This window comes from Daucus carota, chromosome 1 (genome assembly GCF_001625215.2).
Source record: "Daucus carota subsp. sativus chromosome 1, DH1 v3.0, whole genome shotgun sequence".
In the NCBI taxonomy this organism is placed as follows: Eukaryota; Viridiplantae; Streptophyta; class Magnoliopsida; order Apiales; family Apiaceae; genus Daucus; species Daucus carota.
In genome coordinates this window covers 5,682,939-5,709,245 of record NC_030381.2, presented here as the reverse complement: position 1 = coordinate 5,709,245, position 26,307 = coordinate 5,682,939, and the positions used below count along the sequence as shown (strand labels likewise).

The window sequence follows — 26,307 nt, the reverse complement described above, 5'->3', positions numbered from 1 at the left end:
GATTCTAAATAGGAATTGGAATGTCACCCAAATCATTACAAAATTATTGTTTCACTCCTAAAAATAAGAACATAAATTAGTCAATTTATACACGAGATGGTAAGTACAACTATAGAGTGCACAATAAATAGTCAATAATACCGTTTTCACACTCAAAATAATTACATAAAATAATAAAAATTATATGCCAGAGACTAAACAATCCATAAATTATACATCTGATGACACTAAACTGTCAATAATCTACAATCACATGTATGTAAATTAGGTTAAGAGTTACAGACTATCTACAACTATGTCTTTTACTTCACCACCAGCTCTTTGTACTAAAATTCTTATAGTCACCACATTTCACCATCATATACTTAAGCTAGATTACCCATGCAAAATTTCAGTTTCTAAATTCAAATAACTAGAATATAACTTAAGCTCCAAAAGTATCAAACAACATTCTGTATTGATAACAGAACTATATATAATAACAATAAAAGTAGCCGAGGGCTCCAATACAGATTTTCTAAAATTGTTATACAACCATCAACCGTTGTGCATATAACCAGATGTTCTTGTTCTCTTAGTCATTGTATATATATATCCTCACTGTCCGTGAAAGCCAAAAACCTGCATTGTCAAACTCTACCATCAACATATATAGAGAAAGAGCCCGGTAGAAGTTACCTATCGAATGAAGGTGAAGGTAAGTACCAACATACACACACAACAACAATTTTTTGAGAGACTCAGGATACATTGTCTGACATTATAGCCTTCAAAGAATTCCTTCAAGAAACAGTTATAACTTATTAGGATGGTTTTTAGACGTTACATTAATTAATTAGTAGAGAGTATAAACTCTCAATAACATAGCCATTTAGCTATCAAAATAGTGAAAAGGTACATTATATAGATGCACAAACACTTAATATGACATTTAATATGAAATGTGTGGGAAATGAATGTATGTTTGTATTCAAGTATGTGTGTAAAGGCTTTCGTCAGAAAAAAAAAAAGTATGTGTGTAAAGGCTGAGAGTATGTGAAATTGCCATATAAACTTTAGCCTAGATGTAAAACAATTTAGAAATAGTACTCCTGGTTTTGAAATTGTCAACAAGATGAGTTTAACTTCATTCCTACTCCCTGATGACATTGCAGATAAGGTAAGGGATTTTGCTATATACCTTTTTGCATATATACTGGCATTTATCTATAACTTACCTTCACTACAAGAAATTTCATTATCCCCAACGAAATATTTTGTTGGCAAATCAAGAAAATCCGTTGGTAAAAAAGATTCCTAACGGAATTCCTACTGAACTGGACCATTGGAGTATACGTTGTTGGGAAGCACCTCGCCAACCGAATAAGGTGTCCGTTGCTAAGTTTAGCAACCGAGTAGTAACAATCTAGTAACAGAACTCTGTTTTGCAAAATAACAAAAGAAACACCACTCTGCCAACAAAATATTTGGTTGGCAATTCTAGCAACAAATGCCCAACGGAAAATCTGATGTTAAATATAGTAATTTAGCAACCGAGTAGTAACAATCAGGCAACAGACCTCTTTTTTGCAAAAATATTTGGTTGACAATTCTAGCAACAAATGCCTAACGGAAAATCTGATGTTAAATATGGTCAAAAAATTGTTAAATTTAATAACAGAAAACTAACAGACTGTTCCGGTTGTTAAATTTCCGTTAGTAGATATGACACCTTCTGTTGGCATGCATGCTCAAATACAGTACAAAATTTTCATTTTCTAAAATTGTACATTTTTAATGCAGAATAACAAATAACAAAAGTACTTTAACATATATAATAAACCACAATCTCCAAAATGAGGTAATATATAGTTGCCCGATAAATACTAACGGCATCCAAGTACCATATATCCAAAAGGAGCCTTCAATTACTAACTAGGCTTTTAAACTAGCTAATACTAATATGACCATAGCTAAATGATGTTCTCATTGCAGCACAACTGCTATATTAGTGTCTTACAATGAACATAGATTCACCATTCTAAATAATTAATATATACTAAATTCACCATTAAAATTGGTTACTCGTCACCATTCTCGCCATCTGAATCCATAGTTGGGGGCTGAAATACTTGGGCAGAAGTAGCCTTCATAATTTTGGCTATTTGATCCTCCATTGCTTTCATCTTATCCTTCATCGCATTTAGTTCTTCATGCAACTTCTGATTTTCTGCATCGGCACCAAAGGATGGACAACAAGGAATCTCTGGCTTATAAAAGAGAGATTGCGATGAACCAACTCCATACACCCTCTTTTTCTTGTCAACACCACCAGCTGCCTGAAGAAATATTTTGTTTCTATCAACAGGCTCTCCAGCTTTCTCATGCAGCTCACAAAGTTTCAGGAATGTTTCCTGCACCCGCCAACAATTTTTTTTTGTAATCCATAGTAATAGAACTAGACCGAAATCCTTAAAATTAAAAGAATACAACACGCAAAAGGGAGCTGATCAGATAAACAACAAACCACAAACCCTCTCAAATACATTTCTCAAATACATTTAACGTGAGAACAAAAGGACACAAGACCCAACTAAATCTGGCCACTAGAAATTGGACATTGCACAAGTAAAATGAGTAATCAGAATCCTAAATAAATACAAGTAAACAATATTAATTTAGCTGCCACTGAACTGCACTATTGGACTATTGGACATCCTCACTGCCTCATGTAAATAAACCACTCCACAGCCCCATTCAACATATTTAACAGAAAAATGCCAATAAAATGTTATTTATCCAGAATTAAAAGGACTGAATAACTTGTCATTAACCTAAACATAGCCTCTGCTTAAACACCATTCATCTCAAACCATAATTAAAATAGTCCTCAATTTATTTATAACAAAAATAATGATCTAAAAATAGTCCTTTTTTATTTAACCATATAAATAAAAAATCTACAATCCAACAAGCACAAAAAACAACCTTGTATTTAGGAGAATTTAAATGACTCACATATGTTTGTTGGCTTTTTTTGTCGACCCATATTCTTTCATAATCGGACTCCACTTCATCCACATCATCCTCACTGTTCTCGCCTTGCGTATGCTTCTTTTTCGTCCCACGTCTCGTGTGTGTTAGTAAAAATACTTGATCTGCAGTTGGCTCTTTGTTGTACTTCATTTTCTGTAAAATTTTATTTATTACAAATCTATGAGCAAGGGATAATAATTTACAAGTTTATTAAATGAATCACTACAAATTTACCCAACGAGCTGCAACTGTCCTGTGAGATGCAGAACCACTTGTATGTGTTGAAAGGCTGCCATCAACCCCGCTGGAACGATTATTTTTCTGAATCGTAGACTTCTTTTGAAATTCTGGTGTTTGCCAAAATTCAATCCACTTCAAATAAACATTCTGGCCAATTCTTCTATCCGGTTCTTCACCATTTTCCCAGCCTGAATGAGCTACACTCAAAAGTTCTGAATACTTCTTCCGTGCATTTCCTAACCAGCCCTGATAGATTACTGCATCTGGTTGCCTCCACACAAAGGATTTCTACAATAATAAATGACTATGTGTTACAAAGCAACTTATAAAAAAAACACAAGTACAAGAAGAAATGACATTACAAGATAAGTAAATACCTTAAATTCTTCAAAATAAAAATCTTGAGTTACTTTTGAAACGGATTTCCAATTATAACCGGTGGGCTCAAGTCTCTCATACATTATTTTTCTGATCCTTGAAGAACATTGATGTGAAGGTTCCAACCTTAAAAGAAAAGAAAATTATGCAAGACATTAAATATTAATACATATTAATAACATTGCTTGAATTTAGAACTAAAAAGTGAACTTGAAACTTACACTTTCTTGATGACTTCTACTCGAATCCGTCCATCGCTATGTGTAGAGCCAATAGACCAATAACCAAAATCAGTTCCAGCTGTAGAAGATACATTTAGTGTGTTTGGTGTGAGTTGACGCGATTGAGCAGTAAGCTGCTGTGATTGTTGTGATTGATCTGGAGTGCTTGGTCCTGAATGGCCATGATAGTGTTGAAGATACTTTCAAAGACATTTTTCTCAATATGCATAACATCAAGATTATGTCTAATTGATAGTGTCCTCCAATATGGTAAATCCCAAAAGATGCTTCTTTTTTTCCATCCACAATTGTAAGTTTTAATGACTCTAGCATTGTGCTCTTCACTTCCCAATTCAGTAACTTTCATCAAACCAAGTGATTCTATTTCTTGAAACACATTTTCACCTGTTCGGACTGGTGGGGCAGATTCAGTGACTATCTTTCCCTTTGTAAACCAGTTTTTATTCTTTCGAAATGGATGATTGGCCGGTAAAAACTTTCGATGATTATCAAACCATGTAGTTTTTCCACCATGTGAAAGGCTATATGCATCATGATCATGAGCACAATGGGGACAAGCTAAATGACCAGCAGTTTTCCATCCAGACAACATTGAATAAGCAGGGAAGTCACTAACAGTCCACATCAAAGCAGCTCGCATACGAAAATTTTGTTTCAAAGAATTATCCCAAGTCTCCACACCAACTTCCCATAACATTCTCAACTCAGCAATCAATGGTTGAAGAAAAACATCTATCTTTTGTTTTGGATTTTTTGGTCCGGGCACAAGTACGGACATAAATAAGTACTGTTCTTTTGAGCACATCCACGGAGGCAAATTGTATGGAGTTATTATAATATGCTAGGTTAATCAACCTAGGTCCAAAAAGTCTATTAAAAGTATGTATTAGTTTATCTTAATGTATAATTTAGTTAATTTTATTATTTAAATATTCCTAAATTATTTATTTTAATATTATTGATATTTTTTTAAAAAATTGTATACCTTACTCCGTTTATAAAAACTCCTTTAATATTATCTAAGTCACTAAATTACTTAATTTGTAAAGCAATTTCATCACATATCTTATTAAATTATTTATTTGATCCTTTAATACATGATCATATCTCAAAAATTTTGATGTTTCGGTTTATTATTAATTTATAGTTTTTAATTTAGTGTTATATATATAATTAATGTCACTTTAATACTACTAATCTGGTTGTGTTGTTATTTAATTTAGATGTATATAACTTTTTTGGTTTGACAAACTCTTAATTTGATAAATCTGATGTGGGTGTTAACATTATAATATTAGTATAATGTTAGTTTTAAATATCTAATGTATCCATAATTACTACTATTTTGGTTATGTGTGACTTGATTTGGACCATTTTATAAATTATTTTGTAGAAAGAAGTCTACAAAATTTGTGTTTTACCTCCGTTAACTTTAATAGTCAACTTGACAGAATATGGTCAAACGGGTGCTTATCCAATATCTTTTTAAATATTAGGGTGTGTATTCACAAGAAATTTTGTTTGAGACAAATTAATCGAAAAAACGCTTAAACTTATAGAATGTAAAGTGTAAATTACTCTTATTTTTATGTTGAAAAGAGAACTTAGTAAAGGATTGGTCTAATCTTCTTTAATTAGTATATAGGTCAAGACAATTTAATTAGAATTTAGATTACGCATAAAATAGGACTTATATTCATTCCTGACATTCCTCTCATTAGAGAGTATTCTATGACAATGACAACATTGTGCATTGCATTGTCTAAAATTTCACACTGAATGGTAAAATAGAAGTACACTGACAACAAAGATAGAAGGTCTGCTCAGGTACAATTAAGAGACTGAACATCTTAGAAGTTTTTTCATCACTGTACAAACATTATTTTAGAAGTTTTTTTTATCATTGTACAAACATCTTAATTAGAAGTTTTTTTATTTATCATTGTACAATAATGATCAACAATTTACAAATTATCTGACATTGCAGGCTTCTTCTCTTTTGTTGAAAGCCTAAAGTCTGCAAGGCCAAACAGCATCAGCGTATTGAAAGAGGGCCAATAGAATAACTACCGAAAAAGATAGAGTTAAAGAAAAAGAAACTATGCTTAACAACTTGTCCACCAATTTTTCTAAAATTTAAATACGGCGATAGCAGATAAAGTGATCTCTTTTATCACATACAAAAATGGGATGTGGACTATGCTACACGCACAACAATCAAATACATAAGTGATAAATGGGAAGCAGTCAAACAACAACCTAATGTAAATATACTCACCACAACAGTCGTCTGTAGAGAGGTTGAATACATATACTATCTCTTAACTTAACAGTCTCACAGAACATGGAATCAGGGCTTTCCTTCAAAAACTCTTTTACTCTATTATGTATACATCAAGAATTATTATCAATTGCACCAACAAATTATGATTCTCAAAATTGTTGCATTTAGTTCATAATTAGAAAGATTGTTCAGTTTAGTTACATGGTCAATTACTAATTCTAACTACACCAACAAATCATTATCTTCTCGAGTTATGTTGGAGACTCTTCTTTGTGAATTTCCAGAAATTTGAATGTAACGTGAATCATTACAAAATTATGTTTTCACCCTCAAAATAAGAACATAATTAAATTAGTCAACTTACACTAGACAGTAAGTATCATTATAAATATACCGTACACAATAAATAGTCAATGGTGTCGTTGTCACCCTCAAAACAAATATATAAAGTAATGAAAATTATACGCTAGAGACTAAACAATCTATAATATTATACACTTGACACTAAACTATCAATAGCCGATCTACAATCAAATTTAGGTAAAATTGGTTAGAGTTATAGCCAATCTACAACCATATATGCCTCATACTTAACCACCACCTCTTTGTATTAAAATTCTTATTGAGCTTCAACCAATCCAAGGTACCACATTTCACCATCATATACACAGTTAGCTAGATTACCCACGCAAAATTTCAGTTTCTGAATTCAAGTAACTAGAATATAACTATCAAAGAACATTCTGAATTAATAACAAAATTACAATAACAATAAAAGAAGTCGAGGGCTCCAATACAGATTTTTTTTAATTATTATACAACCATCAACTGTTGTGCATATAACAAGATTTCTCCAAGTCATTGTCTTTCCTTACTTTCACAGAAAGCCAAAAACCTGCATTGTCAAACTCCACCGTCAACATATATACAAAAGAGACCGCTAGAAGTAATTACTTATAGAAGGAAGGAGAAATAAGTACCAACTTACACACGGCAACAATTTTTTGAGAGACTCAGTCCATATTGTCTGACATCATAGCATTCGAAGCATTCCTTCAAAAAACAATTGTAATTCATAATTATCATCATTCAACAGGGGCATAAAATTCTTTAGTGGGATGTTTTTAAGATGTTACATGCATTATTATTAGTAGAGAGTTTAAACTCTCAATAATATAGCCATTTAGTTATCAAAACAATGAAAAGATACATTATATAGATGAACAAACATTTAATATGAAATTCGATATTATATGTGTGGGAAATGAATTTATGTTTTATTTAATTATGTGTTCAAAGGCCGAGTATGTGAAACTGTCATATAAACTTTAACCTAGATATAAAACATGTCAGAAATAGAACTCATGATTTTGAAATTGTCAACAAGATGAATTTAACTTCTTTCCTATCTGCTCCCTCACATTGCAGATAAGGTAAGCAATGTCGCAGACTGGCATTTAATTTTTCTATCAAATCAACCTGATGTTAACTTTCTAACAAGTTAATTCAGGATCTTTTAAAAAAGTTTTATGCGAGCCTTGTCATGTGTGTAACTTAACAAATAAAAGGGAGAGGTAAGATGCAGTATATGTGAGAAAATGAAGTACCTATTAGTTGCAGCGAGTGGAGCTGCCTCCTGTCTCTCTTCTTTGACAGCTCCTTCTCCAACACTCACCATCCCCTCAATAGAAACAAGACTCTCAGTGTAATTCATGCACATGTGAATCATGTCCCTACCTTGTGCGACCATAAGAGTCTTAACTTTGCCACTTGTCAAGTCGTACATGTACAACTTATTCTGATTGCCGTTTGTAAAAACTATTTTACCGTTTTTAAAGCACTTAAGTCTCACAGGCCTCTGCACCCCAGGTAATCCAAAGCTGTACATCCTCATCCAAACACCGGCATTTTCCTCGAGAGTGTAAATATGAATCATGTCATTTGCTTGAGCACCAGGTGAACACACTGCCTGTGCAACAAAATCACCTAGCGCCATATTAGAGCTAGAAGTAGTGTCTTTCTTAACATACTCAGGCCCCTTGAACATTTGGATTTCCTCAGTTTTAACGTCAACTTTCACCCAGAATTCATTCCGACGTTGATTACAAAGACACATCCAGTAAGGATTCGCCTTGACAACCACGCACTCAACAAAAATCAATTGCAATGGAAAATTAGGCTTCAATTCTTTCCAAGAATTATCCTTACATGAATACAATCGAAACCTATATGACGGATTCTGCAGCTCAAGTCCAAGTTCATAGATGCAGACAATCTTATAATCATTTACAACAAAATTGAATCCAAAACCAACTAGGATGCTCCACACATATTTAATATCAATACGGGGCACCGAGATATTCTTACATCTATGAGTTGCAGGGTTCCAAATAGTCACATTAGTAGGCCTGAGAGGTGGTCTAGAGGAACATACGAGCCCGTTAACGGATCCCACAAATGTATGCATCGAATTCAGAAAATCTTGACTTGACGACCACAAATTCCTTGAGATGCCCGAACCACTTGTATCAATTAGGTCTTCAGTTGCAGGAATTGGGATCATAGAACTGTGAGGGTTTCCAAAGAAATTGACTGGTGAAATGATGATATTTCTACTGAAAGGGTGGTGGAGAAGAAGCTGATGGTTATCTGGATTCATATGAAACCGAGAGAGATGAGCTTCGACGAAGAATCGAGACGAGATCAATGCCAGCCAGGACTTGCAGACGCTGGTGAGGACGATTAGGAACTTCACTGGAAGGCGGGTGAAGATTTGGCACAGGAGGAGATGATCAGGGAGATCGCTCAGAGTTGTCATGATTTGTGGAGAGAGAATCGCAGAGAGATGAGAGAGATGTACTGGGGTCGGCCGCTTTTTGGTGAATTGAATTACACACAGTCTTTTCCTTGACTAGGGTTTCACTTGTTACCAAGTACTCCCCAATCAAAATTACAAGTGGGGCCATTCTATTAAAATTTAAAATTATGATTTTACAATATTAAAAATTCATGAAAATAAAATCATAGACTTTTAGAGATTTTAAGAAAGCTCATAACTATGTTTAAAATTAAAATATAATTAAATACTAACCTACATTTTAAACCAAAATCATATTTTTTTGACTTAATTGCAGTAAGATGGCCTTAATTATAATTATTTTGCACAAAAATACCTAAATTTTAATAATAGGCACCCACATGACTCATGTATAAAATTTTTAGCACCCAATTGCATTCTGTTAGTTATCACTAACAGACGTTAGATATTTCTAATTTTTAATTAATCAGCTGGTTAAATGGGTAATTTTGTTGACAAACCCTTCTACTGTAAAATTATGGTTGCCCCAAATGCTTAGTGTAATGATCTGTACCTGGTTTTCCTTTCCACTTCTTCCAAATCCAAAGTGGCATAACAAAGCGGTCATAAACTGAAGTGTGATCAAAATGGCAGCCACGAAGAAAACAATGAAGAAAACAATGAGAGAGCCTGCTGGTATCTTGAAATTTCCTACGAATCTATTCATGGTCATTGCTTGTTGAACTGAAAAGGTGATCATCTGAGCTACATCAGAAGTCTGTAAACTTGAGCTACATACTAATCATTTAAAGAGAAGCCTCGAAAAGCTAGGCAAGTTGTAGTCCAATTTTGTTCGAGGTTTTATATTCTTTTTCGCCAATATTTTCTTCTGGATTTAAGGTAGCGAAATTTCAACTGACATTGCAAAAGACCTGCAACCAAAAATATGATTCTGCCATACAAAACCACCAACTTAAAACTCCAGACCCCAACCCTCAGATCGCCAGCTAATCAAATTCCATGCATGCCACCCAACAATAAAAGCAAATCACGCCTAAACAAGTAACAGAAATGAAGCAAAGCATAAACATTATTAGACTCTGACCACCAACCCAGAACATACCAGCGAAAATTTCGTAAGCATTTATTAAACATACTACTCCATCCCAAGTCCCGACTCAGTCGAGCCAACAGAACAACCCCAGATTAAACCAACTATAGAACGCCACAAGCTTATCAATCATTTTTGTAGCTCCCCTTCTCACCCGCCCTCTTCCTTCCCCTCTCTCTCACAGAAAGAAAATCGTGTATAAATATGTGTGGACGTAGAGTAGTATATGACAATTTGTCCCAGTTTTACCCCTCCAATTTTAACGTCTGTTAGTAATAATTAACGGAATGCAATAGGGTGCTAAAAATTTCAAAAGTGAGCCATGCGGCTGCCTATTATTAAAACTCAAGTATTTTTGTGCAAAAAAATTATAATTGAGTCCATCTTACTGCAATTAAGTCTATTTTTTTTTATTAAGGTTTGAATTTTAAATTACAAACTAGCTCATCGCTCCGTGCAAACAAATTATTTATTTGTCCCGTATTTTTACGATAATTTTTTCAATAGTCTTATCTCTTCGTAGAGCAATATTAACTTCGCGATATGATCCATATAATAAACATGAGACACCATAAGCACGGCTTCTCATATTCTTCACTATAATCATTATATGATATCGTATGGATTTGGGATACCATAACTCCAACACATGATATAGATATATAGTATTAATATCAATTATATATATATATATATATATATATATATATATGATTTGAAAGCATACATATTAAGCAAATAATTAATAATAAATTATTCTTGACTAGGGGTTGACTTTTTACATATTAGACCTCTTGTTACGGAGTACTCCCTCACTCAAAATTAGAAGCCAGCTGAATATATGTATGATCAAAATTTAATATTGTGATTTTACAATATTGAGATTTCATGAATATAATTTGTATGAAATAATAGACTTCTAAGATATTAGAAACTCACAATTATATTCCAAAAAAAGAAGAAAGAAACTCACAATTGTATTTGAAACTAAAATATATAAAATAATAAACTATATTTTAAATTACAGATTATCTAGTGTGTCCATGAACACACACTAACAACAATTTTTTAGTTAGTTGACCGATTTGTTGGCTTCAATCTCACTAATAATATAGCCTCTTACATGCACAAAAATTTTCACCAATAAAAATCACCTAATGAAATAAAAAGTAATTGTAAGTGTATGCTCATGGCTACACAGTACAAAGACCCTTTAAACTAAAATAGGTCTTTAATAAGATTTGAATTTTGAATCACAAACTCGTCCCGTCCCTCCCTGTAAACAAATTTTTATGTGTCCCATATTTTCTTGATAATCTTTTTCAATAATTTTACCTGTCCTTAAAGCAATATGAACTCGTGCCATGACCCTGCCCATGCCCATATAAGAAATATGGGACACAATAAGCATTGATTCCCATGTTCCCACTATAAATCATAATATGAAGTCGTATATATAAGAGGTAATAATAATATCAATTATATACATGATGTAAACTCAAATTAATCAAATAATAACAAAGAATTAAGTCTTCGAAAAAATTAATCAGTAACATGGTAGTATCATAACAAATAAGATATACAAGTTGATTTAAAGTGTATAAAGATGTTTTATTCACGTTGACTATCAACCAATATTTTCAAATATATGCCCTATATATAGACTTATCTACTGAAACACAATGAAAATATGAAATCAATTTCAATGCCACACCTCATTGACCATTTCATTAGAAACCACATATGATTATGCGAAATGGTTTAATAAGGTGTGGTGATTTTTAGATGACCATTTTATTAGATACGGCTAAGAATTTGAATTAGTTTTTAGTTTTCATTTTGGTTTGTATTTGAACAATTATTTGTATACCTCAATTATAATTATTTTTGTAATGGAGTTATAGTGTGTGATAATTTTGTACCAAATTATTTAAATATTCCTCTACTTTTCCAACCACTATCGTCTATTTTCTCTTTTCACTCCTTAAATTTTAAAAATTCAACAAAATAATTATAATCACAAAAGAGGGGCGTGCGATCTATGTCGTATAAGTCTTAAGAACATGTGATGAAGATCAAATTCGCACAATAAAACTACTTATATACTCCCCTCACAACTATCAGATGAATGAGTTCTAAATTAGAACAACATGTGCAAACATACTCACCCCAAAAACCTGCCACCAGAACTTCCTTTGATGCTTTAATTGTGGACGACAGAGCATCAGTGAATATCTTCTAAGATTGTAGAATATCCCAGGCAGCATTCCAGCTTCAAGAAACAATTTCAAGTTATCGACATCATACAACAAGGGCACAAAATTCTTTAGTTGGTATTTTTGGATGTTACATCAGTAGAGATGACACCCTCAACAACATAGCCATTAGAAATTAGAACAATGAAAACATATTTATATATATACACACACACATATAAACAAACACTTGATATGACATTAAATACTCCCTCCGTCCCAAATTAACTGTCTTGTTTGACTTTTTGGTGGTCAATTTGACCCAACTTTGACTGCAAATTAAAAATTATTCTTTTACTATTTTACAAAACTGAAAAATACATTTTAAAATAGATTTGATAATCTTTTCAATGATATATTTTTCATAATTTTATTTAATTATTTAATATACATATTTTTCAGTCAAAGTTGAGTCAAATTGACCATGAAAAAGTCAAATAAGACAGTTAATTTGGGACGGAGGGAGTATTAACTATGGGGAAAATCAATATAAGTGTGTATCTATATACATGTATGTGAAACTGCTTTCAACTACCACATATATTAACTTTAACAGATATAAACCATTTAAAATAGAACTTTAACCTATATATTAAGACTAGTATTTGTGCCCGCTAATCAAGGGCTTTGAAAATGAAGATTTATTTTATATTATAATATGATTAAACTAATGTTTTCATATTTTTGTGCACTCATTTAGTATCTATATACATGTATGTGAAACTGCTTTCAACTACCACATATATTAACTTTAACAGATATAAACCATTTAAAATAGAACTTTGACCTATATATTAAGATGTGGCATTATTTAACAAGTTGGAATCCCTTTCAGTTGTGGGGAAGACAGTCTCCAGCTGCCTCTCTTCTGTTGCAGCTTCTTCAGGAACACGCACCATACCTTCAACAAAAGCAAGACTCTCAATATAACTGATTGGCATTGAATGCATTTCGCCATCTTCTGCGACCATAATATTCTTAGCTTCTCTACTTGTCAAGTTATAGAAGAACAACTTTTTACGATGTCCGTTGTAAAAATTATTTTGCCATTCTTATAATAGCACATGAAACTTAAAGGCTGCCTCCGCAACCCAAATAATTCCAAACACCAGAATTTTCCTCAAAGGTATACACATTAATCATCTGATTTGCTTCAGCCCCAGGTGAAAAAACGGCTTCAGCAACAGCATCACCTAGCGCCATAACGGAGGTTCTAGTAGTTTCATTCATCACATACTCCAGCCCGTGAAACATCCGGATTTAACTTTGAACATTAACTTTCACCCATAAATAGTTTAGTTCATAGATGCACACAATCTTATAATTGTCAGCAACATACAGTTGAACCCGAAACCAACATAGATCCTCAGCAACGGCTTAATATTAAAATTGGGAACCCTGATGTCCTTATATCTCCGAGTAGCAGGGTTCCAAATAACAACAGTAGCAGGTACTGGTCTATAGAAACATACCAGCCCATTAACTGAGCCCACCAACGTTTCCATGGAATCACGAAAATTTCGCGACTCACTTGCATCAATCTGGGTTCCAGATGCTGGAATTGGAAATATAGAAATGTGTGGATCTCCGGAGAAGTTGATAGGTGAAATGAGGATTTTTGTATGGAAAGAAGGGTGGAGCATAAGCAAGTGGTTGTCTGGGTTTAGGTGATAACGGGAGAGATGGGATTCAACAAAAGATGGACGTTCAACAAAATTACTCATTTGGCCTAAACTAAACTTCTAATTGTATTTTTATTTTTGGAACATAACCAACAAGTCTATTTAAAGTATTTAAATGCATAAAGTTTTATTATTTAAAAATTCCTAAAATATCTATTTTATATTATTAATATTTATTAAAAAAACATTATACCTCATGGAAATTATAAAAAATCCTTTAGTATTAATTAAGTCACTAAATTACTTAATTTGTAAAGTATTTCCAAAACATATCTTATTAAATTATATATTTGACCCTTTATTAATTGTTTATGGCTAAAAAAATTTAGTGTTTTGGTTTTATTGTTAATTTATAGCTTTTAATATTAGTACTAATGTCACTTTAGTTATTACTAATCTGGTTATGTTGTTATTTGATTTAGATGTTTAGTTCATAATGGGAAAAATTGTTTAGTTTAGTTACATGGTCAAGTATTTATACTAATTTTACCTATACCAACAAATCATTATCGACTTGTCGAATTATGTTGGAAACTTCTTTATGAATTTCTAGATTTGAAATAGGAATTGGAACGTCAACCGAATGTTTACAAAATTATTGTTTCACCTTAAAAATAAGTACATAAATTAATTAATCAATTTATACACTAGACAGTAAGTATCACTAAAATTATACGATACACAAATAAATATTTTGAATAGACTTTTTGGGCATGTTCGAAAAATAAAATACGCTAAAAGGTCAAATAAATAATTTAATAAGATATATAATCAAAATGCTTTACACATTAAGTAATTTAGCGACTTAGCTAATATTAAAGGAGTTTTTATAATCTTAGTAAGGTATACATTTTTTTATTAAATATTAATTATAATATAAAAGAAACAATTTAAGTATTTTAAAATAAAAAAAATTTATACACTAAGGTAAACAAATAAATACTTTTTTAATAGACTTGCCTGGCATGTTCCAAAAAAATAAAAATACAGTTAGAAATTTAGTTTGGGCCAAATGAGTAGCTTGGACTTTGGGCCTAGCTTAATTAACCTAGCAAGCTTCTTGTATATATATGTATAATACATCTGGAGCAAAGAGCCGCGCTCCAGAATGCTCTCTTCTCATCTCCAGTGTTATATCTCTCATTCCTGAAATTTATCTTTGCAAATCATGACCTCTCTGAGCAATCTCTCCCTGAGCATCTTGTAGGGAGCAGATATTCACCCGTCTTCCGGTGAAAGACCTAATGGTCCTCACCGGCTGCAAGTCATGGCTTGCATTAATCTCTTCTCCCTCTTTTGTGGAATCCCATATCTCCCGTTATTAACTAAACCCAGATACAATTTGCACCAACTTCCCTCCCTGTCCCTGCTACAGGAGAAGGCCAGACTTAGGGAGCTTCTGAATCAGAACCCGGTCCATCCAAGCATGGGATTTTTTGTTGATCTCTTGTTTTTCTGTAATAGTGATCATTTGCTATCTGGTGTTGATGTGGAATTTAGATGTATGGTACTTTGTTTTTTGTTGATGTGGAATTCAGATATTTACCGTAGTGATACTCACTGTCTAGTTCTTATATAATCAATTTATACAGTACTAGACACTAGACATTAAATATCACTAAAATTATAGTGTACACGATATATATCTTAATTCCACATCAACAAAAAACAAAATACCATACATCTGAATTCCACATCAACACCAGATAGCAAATGATCACTATTACAGAAAAACAAGAGATCAACAAGAAATCCCATGCTTGGATGGATCAGGTTCTCATTCAGAAACTCCCTGAGTGTGGCCTTCTCCTATAGCTACAGGGACAGGGAGGGAAGTTGGTGCAAATTGTATATTAGTTTAGTTGATAACGGGAGAGATGGGATTCCAAAAGGAGGGAGAAGAGATTAACGCAAGTCATGACTTGGAGACCCCTGTGAGGACCATTAGGTCTTTCACTGCAAGACGGGTGAATATCTGCTCCCCTACAAGATGCTCAGGGAGATTGCTCAGAGAGGTCATGATTTGCAGAGATGAATTTCAGGAATGCTAGGTTAATTAAGTTAGGCCCAAAGTCCAAACTACTCATTTGGCCCAAACTATATTTTTAACTGTATTTTTATTTTTGGAACATGCCAGGCAAGTCTTTTAAAAAAGTATTTATTTGTTTATCTTAATGTATAAAATTTTTTTATTTAAAAATTCTTAAATTGTTTCTTTTATAATATAATAATATTTATTTAAAAAAATGTATACCTTACTGAGATTATAAAAACTCCTTTAATTTTAGCTAAGTCGCTAAATTACTTAATTTGTAAGGCATTTTGATTTTATATCTTACTAAATTATTTATTTGACCTTTTAACTGTATTTTTATTTTTCGAACATGCCAAAAAAAACTATTGAAAATATTTATTTTTTTATCTTAATGTATAAAATTTTATTATTTAAAATTTTTAAGTTATTTAATTTAAATTATTAATATTTATTAAACTTATTGTATATCTTACAGAGATTATAAAAACTCCTTTAATATTAAGTAAGTCATTATATTAATTTGTAAAGCGTTTTCAAAACATATTTTATTAAATTATTTATTTAACTCTTTAATGAATGGTCATAGACCAAAAATTTTAGTGATAGTATTTATTATTAATTTATATTTTCTAATATAAATATTGAATTTAATGGCTTTAATTACTTTTATTGTGGTTATGGCGTGATCTAATACTCAGAATGAGAGACATAATTCTTGACGGTGGTTCTTTGCTCCACATATATAGCATTTTAAAACAAATCCTATTAAATTATTTATTTGACCCTTTAAAGAATGACGACAAATTAAAAAATTTATTTTATTTGTTTGCGCCAGAATGCTAGCACTTAAAAATAATAGATACAACCGAAAGTTATTTCAGACTTTATATGTGCTTTTCCATCATAAAGTTGGCGTGCAAACTTTTTCGTCGTAAGAAATGTAGTAAAAGTCAGTTTTGTTGCAATTAGTTTATAATGAGAAAAATTGTTCAGTACTAATTCTAACTACACCAACACATCATTATCTTATCGAGTTGTGTTGGAGACTTGTTTGTGAATTTACAGATTCTAAATAGGAATTGGAATGTCACCCAAATCATTACAAAATTATTGTTTCACTCCTAAAAATAAGAACATAAATTAGTCAATTTATACACGAGATGGTAAGTACAACTATAGAGTGCACAATAAATAGTCAATAATACCGTTTTCACACTCAAAATAATTACATAAAATAATAAAAATTATATGCCAGAGACTAAACAATCCATAAATTATACATCTGATGACACTAAACTGTCAATAATCTACAATCACATGTATGTAAATTAGGTTAAGAGTTACAGACTATCTACAACTATGTCTTTTACTTCACCACCAGCTCTTTGTACTAAAATTCTTATAGTCACCACATTTCACCATCATATACTTAAGCTAGATTACCCATGCAAAATTTCAGTTTCTAAATTCAAATAACTAGAATATAACTTAAGCTCCAAAAGTATCAAACAACATTCTGTATTGATAACAGAACTATATATAATAACAATAAAAGTAGCCGAGGGCTCCAATACAGATTTTCTAAAATTGTTATACAACCATCAACCGTTGTGCATATAACCAGATGTTCTTGTTCTCTTAGTCATTGTATATATATATCCTCACTGTCCGTGAAAGCCAAAAACCTGCATTGTCAAACTCTACCATCAACATATATAGAGAAAGAGCCCGGTAGAAGTTACCTATCGAATGAAGGTGAAGGTAAGTACCAACATACACACACAACAACAATTTTTTGAGAGACTCAGGATACATTGTCTGACATTATAGCCTTCAAAGAATTCCTTCAAGAAACAGTTATAACTTATTAGGATGGTTTTTAGACGTTACATTAATTAATTAGTAGAGAGTATAAACTCTCAATAACATAGCCATTTAGCTATCAAAATAGTGAAAAGGTACATTATATAGATGCACAAACACTTAATATGACATTTAATATGAAATGTGTGGGAAATGAATGTATGTTTGTATTCAAGTATGTGTGTAAAGGCTTTCGTCAGAAAAAAAAAAGTATGTGTGTAAAGGCTGAGAGTATGTGAAATTGCCATATAAACTTTAGCCTAGATGTAAAACAATTTAGAAATAGTACTCCTGGTTTTGAAATTGTCAACAAGATGAGTTTAACTTCATTCCTACTCCCTGATGACATTGCAGATAAGGTAAGGGATTTTGCTATATACCTTTTTGCATATATACTGGCATTTATCTATAACTTACCTTCACTACAAGAAATTTCATTATCCCCAACGAAATATTTTGTTGGCAAATCAAGAAAATCCGTTGGTAAAAAAGATTCCTAACGGAATTCCTACTGAACTGGACCATTGGAGTATACGTTGTTGGGAAGCACCTCGCCAACCGAATAAGGTGTCCGTTGCTAAGTTTAGCAACCGAGTAGTAACAATCTAGTAACAGAACTCTGTTTTGCAAAATAACAAAAGAAACACCACTCTGCCAACAAAATATTTGGTTGGCAATTCTAGCAACAAATGCCCAACGGAAAATCTGATGTTAAATATAGTAATTTAGCAACCGAGTAGTAACAATCAGGCAACAGACCTCTTTTTTGCAAAAATATTTGGTTGACAATTCTAGCAACAAATGCCTAACGGAAAATCTGATGTTAAATATGGTCAAAAAATTGTTAAATTTAATAACAGAAAACTAACAGACTGTTCCGGTTGTTAAATTTCCGTTAGTAGATATGACACCTTCTGTTGGCATGCATGCTCAAATACAGTACAAAATTTTCATTTTCTAAAATTGTACATTTTTAATGCAGAATAACAAATAACAAAAGTACTTTAACATATATAATAAACCACAATCTCCAAAATGAGGTAATATATAGTTGCCCGATAAATACTAACGGCATCCAAGTACCATATATCCAAAAGGAGCCTTCAATTACTAACTAGGCTTTTAAACTAGCTAATACTAATATGACCATAGCTAAATGATGTTCTCATTGCAGCACAACTGCTATATTAGTGTCTTACAATGAACATAGATTCACCATTCTAAATAATTAATATATACTAAATTCACCATTAAAATTGGTTACTCGTCACCATTCTCGCCATCTGAATCCATAGTTGGGGGCTGAAATACTTGGGCAGAAGTAGCCTTCATAATTTTGGCTATTTGATCCTCCATTGCTTTCATCTTATCCTTCATCGCATTTAGTTCTTCATGCAACTTCTGATTTTCTGCATCGGCACCAAAGGATGGACAACAAGGAATCTCTGGCTTATAAAAGAGAGATTGCGATGAACCAACTCCATACACCCTCTTTTTCTTGTCAACACCACCAGCTGCCTGAAGAAATATTTTGTTTCTATCAACAGGCTCTCCAGCTTTCTCATGCAGCTCACAAAGTTTCAGGAATGTTTCCTGCACCCGCCAACAATTTTTTTTTGTAATCCATAGTAATAGAACTAGACCGAAATCCTTAAAATTAAAAGAATACAACACGCAAAAGGGAGCTGATCAGATAAACAACAAACCACAAACCCTCTCAAATACATTTCTCAAATACATTTAACGTGAGAACAAAAGGACACAAGACCCAACTAAATCTGGCCACTAGAAATTGGACATTGCACAAGTAAAATGAGTAATCAGAATCCTAAATAAATACAAGTAAACAATATTAATTTAGCTGCCACTGAACTGCACTATTGGACTATTGGACATCCTCACTGCCTCATGTAAATAAACCACTCCACAGCCCCATTCAACATATTTAACAGAAAAATGCCAATAAAATGTTATTTATCCAGAATTAAAAGGACTGAATAACTTGTCATTAACCTAAACATAGCCTCTGCTTAAACACCATTCATCTCAAACCATAATTAAAATAGTCCTCAATTTATTTATAACAAAAATAATGATCTAAAAATAGTCCTTTTTTATTTAACCATATAAATAAAAAATCTACAATCCAACAAGCACAAAAAACAACCTTGTATTTAGGAGAATTTAAATGACTCACATATGTTTGTTGGCTTTTTTTGTCGACCCATATTCTTTCATAATCGGACTCCACTTCATCCACATCATCCTCACTGTTCTCGCCTTGCGTATGCTTCTTTTTCGTCCCACGTCTCGTGTGTGTTAGTAAAAATACTTGATCTGCAGTTGGCTCTTTGTTGTACTTCATTTTCTGTAAAATTTTATTTATTACAAATCTATGAGCAAGGGATAATAATTTACAAGTTTATTAAATGAATCACTACAAATTTACCCAACGAGCTGCAACTGTCCTGTGAGATGCAGAACCACTTGTATGTGTTGAAAGGCTGCCATCAACCCCGCTGGAACGATTATTTTTCTGAATCGTAGACTTCTTTTGAAATTCTGGTGTTTGCCAAAATTCAATCCACTTCAAATAAACATTCTGGCCAATTCTTCTATCCGGTTCTTCACCATTTTCCCAGCCTGAATGAGCTACACTCAAAAGTTCTGAATACTTCTTCCGTGCATTTCCTAACCAGCCCTGATAGATTACTGCATCTGGTTGCCTCCACACAAAGGATTTCTACAATAATAAATGACTATGTGTTACAAAGCAACTTATAAAAAAAACACAAGTACAAGAAGAAATGACATTACAAGATAAGTAAATACCTTAAATTCTTCAAAATAAAAATCTTGAGTTACTTTTGAAACGGATTTCCAATTATAACCGGTGGGCTCAAGTCTCTCATACATTATTTTTCTGATCCTTGAAGAACATTGATGTGAAGGTTCCAACCTTAAAAGAAAAGAAAATTATGCAAGACATTAAATATTAATACATATTAATAACATTGCTTGAATTTAGAACTAAAAAGTGAACTTGAAACTTACACTTTCTTGATGACTTCTACTCGAATCCGTCCATCGCTATGTGTAGAGCCAATAGACCAATAACCAAAATCAGTTCCAGCTGTAGAAGATACATTTAGTGTGTTTGGTGTGAGTTGACGCGATTGAGCAGTAAGCTGCTGTGATTGTTGTGATTGATCTGGAGTGCTTGGTCCTGAATGGCCATGATAGTGTTGAAGATACTTTCAAAGACATTTTTCTCAATATGCATAACATCAAGATTATGTCTAATTGATAGTGTCCTCCAATATGGTAAATCCCAAAAGATGCTTCTTTTTTTCCATCCACAATTGTAAGTTTTAATGACTCTAGCATTGTGCTCTTCACTTCCCAATTCAGTAACTTTCATCAAACCAAGTGATTCTATTTCTTGAAACACATTTTCACCTGTTCGGACTGGTGGGGCAGATTCAGTGACTATCTTTCCCTTTGTAAACCAGTTTTTATTCTTTCGAAATGGATGATTGGCCGGTAAAAACTTTCGATGATTATCAAACCATGTAGTTTTTCCACCATGTGAAAGGCTATATGCATCATGATCATGAGCACAATGGGGACAAGCTAAATGACCAGCAGTTTTCCATCCAGACAACATTGAATAAGCAGGGAAGTCACTAACAGTCCACATCAAAGCAGCTCGCATACGAAAATTTTGTTTCAAAGAATTATCCCAAGTCTCCACACCAACTTCCCATAACATTCTCAACTCAGCAATCAATGGTTGAAGAAAAACATCTATCTTTTGTTTTGGATTTTTTGGTCCGGGCACAAGTACGGACATAAATAAGTACTGTTCTTTTGAGCACATCCACGGAGGCAAATTGTATGGAGTTATTATAATATGCTAGGTTAATCAACCTAGGTCCAAAAAGTCTATTAAAAGTATGTATTAGTTTATCTTAATGTATAATTTAGTTAATTTTATTATTTAAATATTCCTAAATTATTTATTTTAATATTATTGATATTTTTTTAAAAAATTGTATACCTTACTCCGTTTATAAAAACTCCTTTAATATTATCTAAGTCACTAAATTACTTAATTTGTAAAGCAATTTCATCACATATCTTATTAAATTATTTATTTGATCCTTTAATACATGATCATATCTCAAAAATTTTGATGTTTCGGTTTATTATTAATTTATAGTTTTTAATTTAGTGTTATATATATAATTAATGTCACTTTAATACTACTAATCTGGTTGTGTTGTTATTTAATTTAGATGTATATAACTTTTTTGGTTTGACAAACTCTTAATTTGATAAATCTGATGTGGGTGTTAACATTATAATATTAGTATAATGTTAGTTTTAAATATCTAATGTATCCATAATTACTACTATTTTGGTTATGTGTGACTTGATTTGGACCATTTTATAAATTATTTTGTAGAAAGAAGTCTACAAAATTTGTGTTTTACCTCCGTTAACTTTAATAGTCAACTTGACAGAATATGGTCAAACGGGTGCTTATCCAATATCTTTTTAAATATTAGGGTGTGTATTCACAAGAAATTTTGTTTGAGACAAATTAATCGAAAAAACGCTTAAACTTATAGAATGTAAAGTGTAAATTACTCTTATTTTTATGTTGAAAAGAGAACTTAGTAAAGGATTGGTCTAATCTTCTTTAATTAGTATATAGGTCAAGACAATTTAATTAGAATTTAGATTACGCATAAAATAGGACTTATATTCATTCCTGACATTCCTCTCATTAGAGAGTATTCTATGACAATGACAACATTGTGCATTGCATTGTCTAAAATTTCACACTGAATGGTAAAATAGAAGTACACTGACAACAAAGATAGAAGGTCTGCTCAGGTACAATTAAGAGACTGAACATCTTAGAAGTTTTTTCATCACTGTACAAACATTATTTTAGAAGTTTTTTTTATCATTGTACAAACATCTTAATTAGAAGTTTTTTTATTTATCATTGTACAATAATGATCAACAATTTACAAATTATCTGACATTGCAGGCTTCTTCTCTTTTGTTGAAAGCCTAAAGTCTGCAAGGCCAAACAGCATCAGCGTATTGAAAGAGGGCCAATAGAATAACTACCGAAAAAGATAGAGTTAAAGAAAAAGAAACTATGCTTAACAACTTGTCCACCAATTTTTCTAAAATTTAAATACGGCGATAGCAGATAAAGTGATCTCTTTTATCACATACAAAAATGGGATGTGGACTATGCTACACGCACAACAATCAAATACATAAGTGATAAATGGGAAGCAGTCAAACAACAACCTAATGTAAATATACTCACCACAACAGTCGTCTGTAGAGAGGTTGAATACATATACTATCTCTTAACTTAACAGTCTCACAGAACATGGAATCAGGGCTTTCCTTCAAAAACTCTTTTACTCTATTATGTATACATCAAGAATTATTATCAATTGCACCAACAAATTATGATTCTCAAAATTGTTGCATTTAGTTCATAATTAGAAAGATTGTTCAGTTTAGTTACATGGTCAATTACTAATTCTAACTACACCAACAAATCATTATCTTCTCGAGTTATGTTGGAGACTCTTCTTTGTGAATTTCCAGAAATTTGAATGTAACGTGAATCATTACAAAATTATGTTTTCACCCTCAAAATAAGAACATAATTAAATTAGTCAACTTACACTAGACAGTAAGTATCATTATAAATATACCGTACACAATAAATAGTCAATGGTGTCGTTGTCACCCTCAAAACAAATATATAAAGTAATGAAAATTATACGCTAGAGACTAAACAATCTATAATATTATACACTTGACACTAAACTATCAATAGCCGATCTACAATCAAATTTAGGTAAAATTGGTTAGAGTTATAGCCAATCTACAACCATATATGCCTCATACTTAACCACCACCTCTTTGTATTAAAATTCTTATTGAGCTTCAACCAATCCAAGGTACCACATTTCACCATCATATACACAGTTAGCTAGATTACCCACGCAAAATTTCAGTTTCTGAATTCAAGTAACTAGAATATAACTATCAAAGAACATTCTGAATTAATAACAAAATTACAATAACAATAAAAGAAGTCGAGGGCTCCAATACAGATTTTTTTTAATTATTATACAACCATCAACTGTTGTGCATATAACAAGATTTCTCCAAGTCATTGTCTTTCCTTACTTTCACAGAAAGCCAAAAACCTGCATTGTCAAACTCCACCGTCAACATATATACAAAAGAGACCGCTAGAAGTAATTACTTATAGAAGGAAGGAGAAATAAGTACCAACTTACACACGGCAACAATTTTTTGAGAGACTCAGTCCATATTGTCTGACATCATAGCATTCGAAGCATTCCTTCAAAAAACAATTGTAATTCATAATTATCATCATTCAACAGGGGCATAAAATTCTTTAGTGGGATGTTTTTAAGATGTTACATGCATTATTATTAGTAGAGAGTTTAAACTCTCAATAATATAGCCATTTAGTTATCAAAACAATGAAAAGATACATTATATAGATGAACAAACATTTAATATGAAATTCGATATTATATGTGTGGGAAATGAATTTATGTTTTATTTAATTATGTGTTCAAAGGCCGAGTATGTGAAACTGTCATATAAACTTTAACCTAGATATAAAACATGTCAGAAATAGAACTCATGATTTTGAAATTGTCAACAAGATGAATTTAACTTCTTTCCTATCTGCTCCCTCACATTGCAGATAAGGTAAGCAATGTCGCAGACTGGCATTTAATTTTTCTATCAAATCAACCTGATGTTAACTTTCTAACAAGTTAATTCAGGATCTTTTAAAAAAGTTTTATGCGAGCCTTGTCATGTGTGTAACTTAACAAATAAAAGGGAGAGGTAAGATGCAGTATATGTGAGAAAATGAAGTACCTATTAGTTGCAGCGAGTGGAGCTGCCTCCTGTCTCTCTTCTTTGACAGCTCCTTCTCCAACACTCACCATCCCCTCAATAGAAACAAGACTCTCAGTGTAATTCATGCACATGTGAATCATGTCCCTACCTTGTGCGACCATAAGAGTCTTAACTTTGCCACTTGTCAAGTCGTACATGTACAACTTATTCTGATTGCCGTTTGTAAAAACTATTTTACCGTTTTTAAAGCACTTAAGTCTCACAGGCCTCTGCACCCCAGGTAATCCAAAGCTGTACATCCTCATCCAAACACCGGCATTTTCCTCGAGAGTGTAAATATGAATCATGTCATTTGCTTGAGCACCAGGTGAACACACTGCCTGTGCAACAAAATCACCTAGCGCCATATTAGAGCTAGAAGTAGTGTCTTTCTTAACATACTCAGGCCCCTTGAACATTTGGATTTCCTCAGTTTTAACGTCAACTTTCACCCAGAATTCATTCCGACGTTGATTACAAAGACACATCCAGTAAGGATTCGCCTTGACAACCACGCACTCAACAAAAATCAATTGCAATGGAAAATTAGGCTTCAATTCTTTCCAAGAATTATCCTTACATGAATACAATCGAAACCTATATGACGGATTCTGCAGCTCAAGTCCAAGTTCATAGATGCAGACAATCTTATAATCATTTACAACAAAATTGAATCCAAAACCAACTAGGATGCTCCACACATATTTAATATCAATACGGGGCACCGAGATATTCTTACATCTATGAGTTGCAGGGTTCCAAATAGTCACATTAGTAGGCCTGAGAGGTGGTCTAGAGGAACATACGAGCCCGTTAACGGATCCCACAAATGTATGCATCGAATTCAGAAAATCTTGACTTGACGACCACAAATTCCTTGAGATGCCCGAACCACTTGTATCAATTAGGTCTTCAGTTGCAGGAATTGGGATCATAGAACTGTGAGGGTTTCCAAAGAAATTGACTGGTGAAATGATGATATTTCTACTGAAAGGGTGGTGGAGAAGAAGCTGATGGTTATCTGGATTCATATGAAACCGAGAGAGATGAGCTTCGACGAAGAATCGAGACGAGATCAATGCCAGCCAGGACTTGCAGACGCTGGTGAGGACGATTAGGAACTTCACTGGAAGGCGGGTGAAGATTTGGCACAGGAGGAGATGATCAGGGAGATCGCTCAGAGTTGTCATGATTTGTGGAGAGAGAATCGCAGAGAGATGAGAGAGATGTACTGGGGTCGGCCGCTTTTTGGTGAATTGAATTACACACAGTCTTTTCCTTGACTAGGGTTTCACTTGTTACCAAGTACTCCCCAATCAAAATTACAAGTGGGGCCATTCTATTAAAATTTAAAATTATGATTTTACAATATTAAAAATTCATGAAAATAAAATCATAGACTTTTAGAGATTTTAAGA

General features: G+C 32.6%; 2 protein-coding genes and 2 long non-coding RNA genes across 6 annotated transcripts; all 4 read right to left on the bottom strand.

The window, feature by feature from the left end:
• Positions 1-6,882: 6,882 nt before the first annotated feature.
• LOC108209827 (uncharacterized) lies at positions 6,883-7,873 on the bottom strand. 2 transcript variants are annotated; one of them, XR_010289040.1, is made up of 3 exons: positions 7,767-7,873; positions 7,140-7,212; positions 6,883-7,054 (listed from the first exon to the last, which is right to left on the bottom strand). It is a non-coding gene; the product is annotated as an uncharacterized LOC108209827 (long non-coding RNA). The 2 variants fall into 2 exon arrangements; XR_010289039.1 differs by having other exon boundaries at positions 7,148-7,212.
• An 11-nt stretch (positions 7,874-7,884) lies between these two features.
• On the bottom strand, positions 7,885-8,977 carry LOC135148342 (putative F-box protein At5g62660). The gene is made up of 2 exons (XM_064083224.1): positions 8,012-8,977; positions 7,885-7,896 (listed from the first exon to the last, which is right to left on the bottom strand). The coding sequence occupies exons 1-2, from the start codon at positions 8,975-8,977 to the stop codon at positions 7,885-7,887; spliced, it is 978 nt and encodes a 325-aa protein (XP_063939294.1).
• A 15,007-nt stretch (positions 8,978-23,984) lies between these two features.
• LOC108216825 (uncharacterized) lies at positions 23,985-24,975 on the bottom strand. Of its 2 annotated transcripts, none has more exons than XR_010289038.1 (3): positions 24,869-24,975; positions 24,242-24,314; positions 23,985-24,156 (listed from the first exon to the last, which is right to left on the bottom strand). It is a non-coding gene; the product is annotated as an uncharacterized LOC108216825 (long non-coding RNA). The 2 variants fall into 2 exon arrangements; XR_010289037.1 differs by having other exon boundaries at positions 24,250-24,314.
• Positions 24,976-24,986: 11 nt separating this feature from the next.
• Positions 24,987-26,079, bottom strand: LOC135148292 (putative F-box protein At5g62660). Its single transcript, XM_064082884.1, has 2 exons — positions 25,114-26,079; positions 24,987-24,998 (listed from the first exon to the last, which is right to left on the bottom strand). Exons 1-2 carry the CDS (start codon positions 26,077-26,079, stop codon positions 24,987-24,989), a joined length of 978 nt encoding a protein of 325 aa, XP_063938954.1.
• Between the last annotated feature and the right edge of the window lie 228 nt (positions 26,080-26,307).